Genomic DNA, 12,623 nt, shown 5'->3' with positions numbered 1-12,623 from the left:
ATGCCTTCCCCCACCCCATAGAAGACTTTTTAAAAGGGACTATTAATTTAGTCCTCTTATCTGTCACTTTTTCTAGTCTTTCTCCATAAAGACATTTTTTATTAATTATTATTGTTTTGGCTTGCCAGTATTTTTTTTCATATTTGAACTGACAAAAACACTTAAGAGGATCTCAGTTTATTTAAGGCCGTTGGAGGGGCTTTTTCTTTTATTTTCAGTATATGAAACATCGATAAAGGGGTGTCGGGTTTAGCAATAGATGTCGCTACTACGATCATTTCTCTGAGATTTTCAGTTTTATAGGGGCGCCCTAGTCGATGAAGGAAGCTGAGCGGAAGAGGAGCGCCAAGAGGCAAGGTGAGGCTGCGAGGTTGGGGTTGGGCATTGGGCCTCTGAGGGAAGAGATAAGAGTTGGTGTTGTTGTAGTCGTGTGACACTCGTTCACCTCGCCTCGGCAGCGAAGAGATGCGGTTTTGGAGCCTCTTTAGAAAAGAGCTAATCGCGATCAACTAGAAGAGAGGGAGAAACAGAAGAGTATGTGTGTGAGGATGAGAGTCGTGTTGGCGAGATGCTGCTCGTCTTCAGCCTGTTGATCGTCTCCGGCTGCAACCTTCCTTCATCAAAGTCTCGAGGCGATACCGGCACTCTCTTTCTTCGCCGCTGCCAAAACTAATGAGTGAAAGTGACTTCTTTGAAACCGAAATTCGATTAACCTAAGAGCTCTCTCAAGATGCCTTAGATTGAACAACTCTTTTTATCCGGTAGGTAACGTTTGTTGTTACATTCGATTTTCCCTAATTACGCTAGATTTATCACGTGGTATTGCCTTGATTTTAAAAGAAATACGATTCGGCATGCATGATGGAAAGTGCCAGCGCGTGATTTTGAAGGGTTTTAATTAACTTGAAAATTAGCGTATGTTCTGATGGGTGAATATAGATTTTTAAACTTTTAAGCCCTCCGGGCTATAAAGTAAAAGTTGAACTATGTATAAATAGATTCAGAATTTTGATGAAAATACGGAAATTTCATTGACACTCCGAGGAAAATTTTAAAATTCAATTGATATTGTCAGATTTGCAATACGTTGTAAGTGTATGAAAATAAATTGTCGGTTAAAGGGGTAATTCATAAACGTCGCAAGCAACGCAATTTAGTACAGGCGAAAGCAGGGCATCGTGCGCAAAAGGCAGGATGTTTGTGCACAACGCCCTGCCTTCGCCTGTACTAAATTGCGTTGCATCCGAAGTTTATGAATTCCACCATAAATTACAGCCAAAGCATTAAAAAATAGCGGACGACAATATCATAATATCTTTACAAAAAAATTGGCAAAAGTCACGTTTAAATGTTTAACTAGGCTTAAACTAAGAAATAAAAGTGAAAATTCAGACAGCCTGAAGATAAAAAACATCTAAAGATACAAAGTCTAAATATTATATAATTCTCCCATAAAAAATATACGTCCACAAAAGGTATCGCGTTCTGTACACACAGTAGATGTTGTAAAATTGTTCCTCTGGAATATTTTTATAAGCCTTACACGTTGCAGCTAGTCTGGCCAGACCTTACTATTTTTACTATGATAAAACTTGACGTTGAAAACGGGGAATATACTGGCGGAGCGTGATCAGGGTCGACAATAAAGGCTTCCAAAAAAAGAATAAAACAAACGAAAATTGTGTAAAAAGAAACCTAGCGGCGCGAAAATGTATGTCATTGTTCTCATTTATTCTTGGTTTTATTTCTTTTTTATTTTTCTACCTTCTCAAATCTCCGGCCTGCACTCTAAAATCAGCTAGGGTTGTTTCTGTGTGATGGAAGAAGCTCGTGACGACAAAATGTTGTGTCGCGCCTCCACGTTTTTGCTGTGGTCGACTTTAGGTTACGTATTTGCGGACTTTCTTAGCGAAGCGGAAGACGCTAAGAGAATTAAGGTAGATTCCTTAATAGCTACCGATTCCACCAGAACATTATTGGCTAGGAGAATGACAGCGACCTCGCTAATTAGAACTATCGCTCACGGTGTCGACGAAACGATTGATTCGGCGCACGTGGCTAAGAACTTGTCGAAATACACGGACCTTAATCGAAGTAGCGTAAGGAAATCCAGAGAAATTCGAAATAGCGAAATTGAATCGGGACTTTCGGTAGCTCGAAATAATGCCTTTGTAATCGCGTCGGCGGCTGTGACGGCGCAAGATAGGCGTTCCAGAGACATTCCTACCGTAACAGCGATTAGCGGACAGTCCGTTACAGTCACTTGTCCCAATGGTAATTCTAATATGAAAGCGGAAAGTGTCAAATGGGAGAAAGGTAAGGGACCTCAATCTTAATTGTCCCGCTATCCCTTCCCCTTGGTTTCCTTCCAATCTAAATAGACTTTTAACGATTCTCCTCTGTGTACACCGAGAACCATTAACACGCTTCGAGGGTCCCGTGTCCCTTTTTATCTCGTTACCTATCCGCTAAACGAGCAAGGGTATACCCAGATAAGAGACATCAGCGTATGTATTTAGTGGTCTAACCAGTAATCATAAAGGTAGGGGGCTTATTAATGGAAGATTAATGACACGAATGCCTTAAATGTATTAATTTAATGTTGATTATAATCTACAGGAGTCAGTTTTATAGCCTCAAAATTGATATTTCCGCCCGTAAATTTTATACTAGAGAGATTGTATGCTTATAAGGTTATCTAAGACCAGAAGTCCATTAAATTAGCCTAGGAAGTAACCGAATGGGGGGTTAAGGACTCCCCTCTCTTGTGTAGTAGTACTGAATAAGCCCGACACTTTCGCCACCTCGCGATATTTTATCTCAGACCTACGGGTTAGGTGCGACTCGTACGCCAAAACTTGCCCTATTGGGAAAAACGCCATTATGGGTGGAGCTCCGAATCTAACAGTCCAATAATATTTCAAAAAAAGGCTGCGTTCAGTGACACATGCAGTAGGATCTGGAAACTTAGAGACCCTACTGAATAATATTAGGCTTAGTCCCTATGGTTAATATCCGTGAACGCACTCAGTACCAGTCCAGTGGAAGGAGAAAAACTGCAGAGGCTTAGCCTGGTGTTGTTGAAAATGGAAGATTCGGGTGATATTTTAAAGTTCCTAAACGAGCAAGCAGTCAAAGAGCTGCACGTCAATTTATCTCCAAGTCGCAAAAACTGCCATCTCACAATTGTGAGTTCCAAAGCATTCTTATTTTACGTTGGTAAACTAGTCAAATTGGCTAAAGATGAAAACCTTTTAGGCTATCTTGCCAAGGCCAACGAATTTCGAAATGAATTCGCGTTTGATTTCAGTGAAGTAGAACAAGACAGTGATCTCAAAAATATTCAAGAGTTATTTAATTTCTACATGACAAACATTTTCAGGTATGCGAAGAGTTATTATTATTTGAGATTTGTAGTTATTTCAAAAAAAGAAACTTGTATAGCTTCGTCAATGGCAAATCTGACATACTAGAGTATATAGACTCCGAAGACGTAGATTATGTTGATGATGATGATGATGAGATGCATGTAGCTGCTAAAGAATAAAATATTCCAACAATGAAAGAGGTTGATTTTTCAAATATGGTTCAAGAAACCAAGAGTGGTTTGTTACGTTTAGGAGGTGGAACTATAGGTGAAATGTGGAAGCTTTCGAAACGATTGAAGGAATCCAAACGTTTAAAAATGGAAAACAGAATTGCTTATCGCCATGTGTATCGGCTTTGTTTTAAATTATCACTTAACGACGAGGAAAAGAAAGAGGAACTTCCTTTGGAACTCTTCAACCAAGATAAAGGAGGAATGTTTTTCCCTAAGAAAGTTTTTATGAAATTTATTGAAGAAGTTAACACGACAGTACGCTTACACGCAAACTCTGATGCTCTAAAGACACACGGCAAAGAGATGATAAAGGTATGATGTTTCTATAAAAATTATAATGATATTTTGGTAGTAAGTAAATATTCAACAAAAATATTAACTTATAGGTCTGTGTAAGAAAGGTTAAAGAAAACCAAAAGATACCATTCCTATTTAGAGAAGCTACCCAGTCTATGTCTGAAGATTTGGTATCTTTTTCTGAGGAGGCTAAGGATATGTTTTTTAAAATATGGCTCCGCAAACTGACCCATGGACGATTGCAAGAGTTTATTAGTACAAAAAGTGGAAGTTTGTGTAAGGGAGGGCACACCCTCAGAGACACTCTCTTCTCGCAGGTTTTAAAAAATAAGAAAAAAGTCCCCAAAGAGCAAAAGTCTCAAACTAGCGATTGCGAAAAGGTGAAGAAAGGAATTATGCGCCAAACGAAATGCGCCAAGAAGAAAGAACCTAGTCAAAAAGGAAAAACCAAAAAGGACAAACAAACAGGAATTTTGAAACCAAAAAACAAGCCAAAAGATGACCCACTTAAACAAACCTCGGCAAAGAAAATAGAGCGTAAAGGGAAGTGTCAAGTTCCTAAAACAAAGCGTCAAGAAACCTCATCCAACGCACAAACGTCTAAAAGTGCTGCAAACAACTAGTCATGCACTCTTCTAGCGCCAAAGTATATATCTCAGCTGTGATAAAAAATTAAGCAGTTTTATTAATTTCAAAAGTGAAACTTTCTCTAGTCAAGGTTGTGATAACAATTAAGGCTATTTTATTGATTTGAACCTCTTATGACTATGTTTTGTTTATACAGAATAAAATTCATAAATTTTATTTCTTACAGAAGTCCATTAAACTAGTGATTTTAGTTAGTATTGTAACTTAGATAAGTTTTAAGTCTTAAATTCTACACGGGGGAGTCTATCAAAGTTTTCAATGTTGGGCGCGAATTTCGAACAATTATTGATATTGACAATAGATTTAAATTTCTTTAGTAGTAGTATATAAACTCAAAACCAGTCTTAAAATCAAAGCAGTTCTGTTCAGTCGTGCTTAAAGCGCGAATTTTAAATTGTCGCTAAGTCGGTTTTTTAATCGCAGAAATCCAAGTTAACATCTCTATAGTCAGTATTTGAAAAGCTACCACTGTGGATATTTTTGGTTATTCGAACAGACTTTTGAGCAGAACTATAAGCAGTGCCAGAGAGCTTACTTCCTGATGCATACTTAAGCTGGGCAAACAAAGATTCTAGTGCACTGCCATTGACTCTAATGGGAGAAATAAAATTCCCAGGATGCCTTGCAAGGAAATCCTCAACAAAACCACAAAATCCAAACACTGTAATCCTTAACAGGTCCCAAGTCTGCCACGATAAAAAATTCCTCTGTTTAGGCGCCAGAAGTTTGACTTTGGGATTTTTGGATAATATCTCTGTTAGCCAATCGGAGAAGTACGAATAGCCAGTTTTTATAGATTCCATAGCTTTGTCTGAAGGTGAAAATACCCGCTCTTTAGTTAAAAATCCATTTTCGAAGATTTGACTGCATGCAGTCAAATAATTGTAACATTCGAGAGCTCTTTCCCTAGCGCCATAATCTGGTACACTTTCATCATGAGCGAAGGCGTATAGTTCAGAAAGTACTTGAGGCTGTTGCATGATTTTTGCTGGCTTCACGTTAAGTTTGGTCCACGCATCTCTTATAACGTAGCTAGCATGCATTTTTGGAATGTAACGAATCAAGCCTTGATTTTGTCTTTCAATTTCGCGACAAAACAAAGACTTAATTTCATTCCATCCAAAAGGAGTATTATTTCGCTCGAAACTTTTAGTTTTGTTCGGTTGGGAGGATGACAGACCATTTATGAGGCTTTTAAGTTCATGGGACGGGCATATAACCCAAAATATCTTTCGATTTGGGATAAAGGGATGTTCAAAATAGGGTTTAACCTCGTACTGGTTCCCAGCATCACTAAGAGTATATTCAAACATTTTGTTACCCCCCAGAGTCTTCTTTATAGTTGCCAAGTTTGAACTAGCTCCATCGCACATTATGACAGAAGTTTGGAATCCATAAGAGTTCAATACTCTCAAAACTTCTAAAATGCAAGGAAGAAGCTTACTTCCAACAACAGAGGAACTAAAGGTGTAGTATGGCCCAATTAAATCGAACCCTGATGTAAGGTCCCGCCACAAAAACTGAAGAACATACTGGGTGGGACTCGGTTCTGATATTCCAGTGGATATATCTTTTAGTAAGGGAAATTCAGACTCTTCCATTGCAAATCCCAGAAACTGGTGGTTCTTAGAGTTCCATATCAGTTTTTCTATCACCTTTACTTCATCGAATATAAGAACTCCATCACCTTGTGGAATAAGTTGCCCCTTTTCCTCCTTTTCTTTTGAAATTTGGTCATATTTTAGCTTTTGTTCCATGAGATACTTGTGATTGACTCCGGGAGAATTGTCATAAACTTCAGATCTTTTCTTAAGCGTATTAGCAGCTGGCAGTTTCAAAATATTTAAAGATTTTAAAGCGTGGTAGGCAGCTTTACTTCTTGAAAACACTGCTAAAGCAATACGAATGGTGATAGGGCTCCATCGGTTACCAGTACTTCCTTCTTCACACTTCTTTTGATCAGTGTAAAATGCTAATTTGTCTTCTTTGATTTTTCTGGTATCCCTCTCCCAGGCCATTCTTAACAGCTTTTCATTATCTTCTGAAGATTTGATTGCTTCATCTACATCATCTTGAAAATCTGATTTAAGCGTGTCAATCATATTTTGAACTTCATTAGATTGATCAACATTTAAAAGCAAATCTTTATGCTCTAATTGCGCTTCTAACATTGACATTGTTTCCGTTAAACTTCTCCTACTTTGTTTTATGTTTAAGAGTCTTCTGCGTCTGCTTATGGGTGTTAAACTTGATATTGGACATTTACTATCAGTTTTGCACCTCTTGGCTTTTATACTAGGCGTTACTTGACTATTTCTCTTTCTCTTATTCGTCAGTACCTTTGAAGCTTTTAGGCAACTTTCACACTGCCCTATTTTATTTCTGTTAGATGATTTAAATAAAACATGGCAAAGCTTTGACTGTACTCTTGGAAAAGGATCTTCAAACGCTTTGAAACTTGGGCCATTAGCTAAATCTTGGTTAGATTTTATACCAGGACAATACTTAAGGTTTTCCATAGAAACGAAGTCCAAAATATCATTGATTAAATCGTAATTAATGGATGAATCTTCCTGATCTTGTTGAATTAACTGCGTAACCTTGGTAGAGCGAAATGGTACTAACACAGTGCATTTTCCACTTTGCGTAAACGTTGCTATAACCGGGTCAACATCAACATCCATAAGTCCCAATCTTCTCGGGTTGGTAACAGTAATGTTATTTTCTCCACGATAATTTAATGAACACTATAAATATGTTAATTACAATCTACACTTAACCGGAATTACTTAAGAAAAGTGTGGATTTTAAATAGTACATACCCTTATGTGAAGCCGCAAGGACAGACTTTTATCCACAATGTATTTTAGAAAACTTGATCCAGTTCCAATCAAAACTCCAGCCTCGATAGAGTTTGTGACTAAATCGTCTGTTTGGCATGACTGACTTACACTTAATGTAAGTGTTTGACACATAAAATCTTTAATTTAAATATTATAAGCTTAGTTTCTTCTACAATTTCATTAATTCGTTTTGTCAAACCTCTCTTTTCCGGTAGAAACAAGCACTGCGTGATGGCGTTTTTTTTAATGATCTTAGTAGGCCTTGGCTCTTTCAACGTCTGAGTCCCGAAATTTACCTTTTTAACCTCACTCTTACGTTCAGTTATTGTTTGTGTCGCGCGCGCTTTCACGATTTTCGCGTAAGCGTTATGTTGGGTACTTTTATGCATTGGCATTGTTAAATACAACAGGTATTGTTTAATTAAAAAAGACGGCAAAGTGGGCTAACCTCGCATAAAAACTGCTGTTGCACGTTGTAGGCTTTGTAGCAGACAGCTTCAGGGAGAAAACCAGCTATTGGCTGAAGAAGTTACGCCCCGCTCTCGTGAAGAAATATTTTCAAGAGCGGAGGTCGAGATTTCAAGCAGGCTTCGGAAAGGGAGAAAAAACGAACCCCCCATCCATAGAGTTTAAACGAGTTTTTATCCCAGCAGAGACGTACGCTATACCTACTGTTGTAATTGTTTACTTCCTAGGCTAATTTAATGGACTTCTGCTAAGACTTAATTAACCATACCACCACATGGTTTTTTTGCCTTATATATTTGAGTATAGTATAATTGGGGTCATTTGAAATAGCTTTGATATATAAGGAATCCAATTCAATTAATTGGTTTATATATTTCTTTATTCATGTATCATATTATTGAAAATAAGATAGTATATGCAATATGTTATTTTTAAATTGCACGCTTTTGTAGCTTTGTTTTTGAAAATCAGTGCCCTGCGGAATTGGCTATAACCCCTAATTGGATAATACAAACGGAACTCGAAACCCTTAGGATATCACAATTCAAAATTTAATCACGAATTTTTCTCGAGAAATACTGACGATAATTGGATCCCTTATTCCCAAACGTGGATTTCGATCTCGTATAATCAACAGGGGACCCCCGAAACATATCAGAGATCTTCAAAACACGCGGCTGTTCTATTGGAACAAATGAAATTAGAAATATATATCAGTCCATATATCCCATTTTCAGATAAAGCCAAGTTCTGTAGTCGGAATTTCTCGTAATTAAATAAAAGGTTAGAAATGGGGAAAAGGCAAGGATGAAGTAACGCGCAAACTGCTGAGCTCAAATTCGTGGAAGATCTTTTCCCTTTCGTGGCCCGGCCGGGTCTCTAAGTGGATTAAAAATCGACAGATTTCGATTTCCAGGGGTCGGTATAAAGTCATTTTTGAAAGTCAGCGCGTAGCCCTAAGGGTTCCGCCTTCTTATATCCCTTTCCATAACCGAGTCCGTGAAGGCATCCACCTTTATTACGAACTGACAATCGACACTGACTTCGGAGATATAAGCTCTTCTTTATAAAAATCACGGAGGACCACGGAGGATTACGAAGAGCACTGCGGGATCTTTACTCTATATAAAAGGCAGCGAAAGGTTTAGCTTAGTGCTGAAAACCTCAAACTCCAAACAATTTTATTTTTCCACAAGCTAGCCGCAATCGCTGCTCGGCGTAATAGCATCAACAAAAGCCCCCTGTATGAATGAGATGGCCAAGATTATGGAACGACTGTGAAGAGTCTATCCCTGTATGGTATACTTCCCCGTTTATGTTGGAGGGGATATTAGAAGGCACGTCTGTCTCGATGTGAAAACATTGCCCTCTAAAAATTCAGGGGCGTTGCATCAACAAACTGACTCCATTAAGGGGTTGGCGAGGAATAGGATGCCACTTGGCCCAACGGAAGGAGTGGTACAAGTCAAAGAAAGACTTTCAAGAGGCAGGGAAAAGGCGCTATAAAATAGTCATGGAATACGGCGGGTTACCAATGTTAGGCTTAGCACTTTGGGGTTTCCTCTTTCGTTGCCTAATTTTGTTGGGAAGAGTTTGGTTTTACGTGACTTTCTTGCTATTCTTGGAGACGGACTAACTCCGTTTTTTTTCTTCATGTGTGGTTCCTTTTTCTTACTTTGAGCCTATTTTTTCGGTTGTAGCGGACGATTCTGGTTTGTCTCAAACCCATCGATGGAAGATACGGGATGGATTGCTGACCATAGAAGACGTGCGCCGAAATACTGACGCGGGAAGCTACAAATGCACTTTTATAGACAAGAGAGGAAAAACTAGAGTAGCCCTAGTAGCACTTAGAGTCTTAGGTAAGTTGTATTGGCGGAATTTCCACGTAATGCATGATATAGTAATCATTGCACGAAATATTTTCGAACTAATGTGTTTGCTTCACGTGAAGGGGCACTGTAAATTTATTATTTTTAGAAGTATATAATACTTCTCTTCGAGAGAAGTGTACAACACAAAGCGGGGTAATTGTAACGTGATTCTTCCCCACATCATTTTACATTTGGAGCAAGGTTACTAAACCGAATCATATACGCGATTAATAGTTCCCTCATCATTACTCTATTAGCGCTTTACTGTTTGCCAAGGTGCATACACTTGTGTATTTTTGTCCCACGTCAAGACAATCAAGATTTTTGGGTTGATTGCTGAGGATTTAGTACCAAAAAGTTAAAGAATTCACCCTATAGCACGGTGCGATGCCCATCCGGAGTTTGATGAGCAGGAGCGCAAACAAAAAGGGTGAGCCTGGGAAGAATCATGTTACATAACTAAAGTATTAGGAGGACACAGAGTGGCATCCTTCTTCTATTATCCCCATTCTGTTATTTTTGATTTACAAAATTAACAAGATAGAACCGCGAGTATTTATTGATTTTTGAGAAGTCCACTTTATCAAACCCAGTATGAACTATAATTGATATTTCAGGTCAACCAGTAATCGAAATGAATTATTCATCACTCGTCTAAATAAACACAACGTAAACATAACGGGGGACTTTCATATATTCCACTTCAACGCACGCAATTTAATAAAATTACCATCTTAGCATTCTTAACACTATTCTAAAGTCCCCGACCTGAACGCTAAGTAGATCAAGGAAATTCCCTGTAGAAATATGACTGAATAAAAAATAAGGATTGAAGCAGAGAGAGATTGAACAAAAAAAAAATAGGTTTTTGGGGAGCGGTGTGTATACATAAGATAGAATAGTTTGACAGCTAAGCTTTGAAGATTGTGTTAGTACATCGTCACTTCATGCAAACCAAATCTTCGCAAAATACCCGATGGCTTAAGGCGCGTTGGTTGCAAGCCGCGGGACATCAATATCAATATTCCAAAATCGATATTATAATCACTAAATCGATAAAACCCTTCTTAAACCTTTGCCGTTTTCCCCAAATATTTTTTATCCGTGGAATATCGTAGGAAACGACGAAGATGAGAAAAAATAAACGGCGAAACTTTTAAAAGCTCTCGGAATTATGAATAAAGCGTGCAGTAAATCGCGAACCGTAACCCTTAGATTTCTTATTCCTTTGATTTTTGTTTTCTGGTGAATATTTTAAGAACGTATCTCTTTCGGAAGGCTTCTAACGTGTACCCTCGAACCTCTAGAGATGTTTGCAAAGAATCAATCTGAAAAGGAGTCCATTAATACTTAAGGAAGAGAATATAACTTGCCGGGAGTGCTTTTACATTAAGTTAGATATGAACGTAAGTTTTCTGAATAAGAGCTCATTTCTGACTAATTGGTTCTGGCTTATAATGGACCAAAGTGAGAAGAATTTTACCTTAAAGTCAGAATGAAGCTATACCGAATAATCTAGTTTCGAACTCTCTCAACGCCTGGTCTATAAGCTTAATTTACAAACGATAATAATTGCAAACTCAAATTCTCTCCGTTCCGGCGAGTTATTGTCGTCTCTAATGTACCGTGGCGAGGTATATCCCTATCTATATAGCTTTGGGCCAGTGGCTCTCTCTTTGTCTTTCCAAACCCAGTATTACGAGTAATTTTGAGCGAATCTCTCGTTCTGCATCCCATTTCTATCAATAATATTTCGTCGAGTGGAATTAAAATGTACGCTTTATTGGGTTATCCAAACTGGAATACCAAGATGTAACTTCACCGTCTTTATTCTATTTCGTGCATTGTATATTGTACAAAAGCGGAAATATGTACATACGTATATATCTTTAGAAATATCGAGGTCGATTAGGGTTAATGTTAAACTTTGTATTATATCGCGTTGAAAGAAAGTCATCTCTAAATTTAATGGTCGACGTATGGTTGGCGTCATAAAGTCGGAAAATACATTTATGTATATATATAGTATATCACAAATTGAAAGGGTGTGTTTTAGAACGTTTCTTTGAAATAGTTTTTATGTTTCTTAAGCACGGAAACAATCGTGAAAGAACAGAGAGTTACGATTACATTTAATATACTTACGCTTGCAAACGTTTTTGTTTTAGTTTTAGTTCACTTAAAGATTGCGTTACCTTTTTAGGTATAAAGAACCTTTAATTTTTGCCGAAAAGTTTTACTACTAAGCTAAAATATTTTTTTTCTTGTACCTAGAATTTAAATTTCAAAAGGTTATTCTTTTTGATGGTTAAAATGTTAAGAAAAGGAGCGTTTTAGACTAGAAAATCCTTTTTATATGCAAATTATTCGTAAGATCTTTGAATGTTCATTCCTTAGGGAGCTTTTACAGTTTGCGCTACAAGATGAGATATTTATTCGGTTGTATTTCTTTCATTTAAGTTTTCAAAGCTTGGAAATAACTCGGATCCGTACCGTAATATGAGGGAAAGAAACCCACCAGGGTGATCCATCTAATGAATTTTAGGGTAACGCCTGTATATGCGTTTCAACCGGTACACATGTAGGTATAGGGGCTATATCACAAAATTTCACTTGCTTAATTTAAAAACTTCTGAGAAAACTTGTGAAGTTTAAGACACAGACTAAGTTCATGTAGGTACAAACTAATTAGATTTAAGTTTCCGATGCGAAAAAAGGGTTTACTATAATTTAACTAAAATTCAAGGGCCGCCGTGCGATCCTTTGAAATTTCCTAAGGTTCTTCGTCAAGGATAAGGGGATTTTAAGATATTCCCGGTGTTTTCTTGACGGGAAAAAGGGCAATAGGGCTAATTACATTTTATAGGGCGCGACCAAGGCCCGATGTACTCG

At 37.8% G+C, this 12,623-nt stretch overlaps 3 protein-coding genes across 6 annotated transcripts in view; 2 read left to right on the top strand and 1 right to left on the bottom strand.

The window, feature by feature from the left end:
• The first annotated feature begins 311 nt into the window (after positions 1-311).
• Positions 312-12,623, top strand: part of LOC149651045 (cell adhesion molecule Dscam2-like) — a 38,293-nt gene continuing 25,981 nt past the window's right edge. For all 4 annotated transcript variants that reach the window (XR_016371035.1, XM_089847810.1, XM_089847809.1 and 1 more), the window contains exons 1-3: positions 312-761; positions 1,799-2,316; positions 9,558-9,719. Coding sequence is in view for 3 of the 4 variants with exons in the window: in XM_089847810.1 (XP_089703936.1) it covers positions 1,818-2,316; positions 9,558-9,719 (661 nt within the window). In the remaining variant the exon portion in view is untranslated. The remainder of the gene's footprint in view (positions 762-1,798; positions 2,317-9,557; positions 9,720-12,623) is intronic.
• LOC149651048 (uncharacterized) lies at positions 3,469-4,873 on the top strand. Its single transcript, XM_089847087.1, has 2 exons — positions 3,469-3,913; positions 3,988-4,873. The coding sequence occupies exons 1-2, from the start codon at positions 3,560-3,562 to the stop codon at positions 4,519-4,521; spliced, it is 888 nt and encodes a 295-aa protein (XP_089703213.1). The 5' UTR covers positions 3,469-3,559; the 3' UTR covers positions 4,522-4,873.
• On the bottom strand, positions 4,960-7,924 carry LOC149651047 (uncharacterized). Its single transcript, XM_089847158.1, has 2 exons — positions 7,369-7,924; positions 4,960-7,293 (listed from the first exon to the last, which is right to left on the bottom strand). Exons 1-2 carry the CDS (start codon positions 7,519-7,521, stop codon positions 4,960-4,962), a joined length of 2,487 nt encoding a protein of 828 aa, XP_089703284.1. The 5' UTR covers positions 7,522-7,924.

Source organism: Phalangium opilio, unplaced genomic scaffold, assembly GCF_054372755.1.
Source record: "Phalangium opilio isolate 3A_F unplaced genomic scaffold, DU_Popi_V2 ptg000082l_1, whole genome shotgun sequence".
Lineage (NCBI taxonomy): Eukaryota > Metazoa > Arthropoda > Arachnida > Opiliones > Phalangiidae > Phalangium > Phalangium opilio.
Note: the sequence above shows the minus strand (reverse complement) of the source record. Positions and strands in the feature narration are given on the sequence as shown.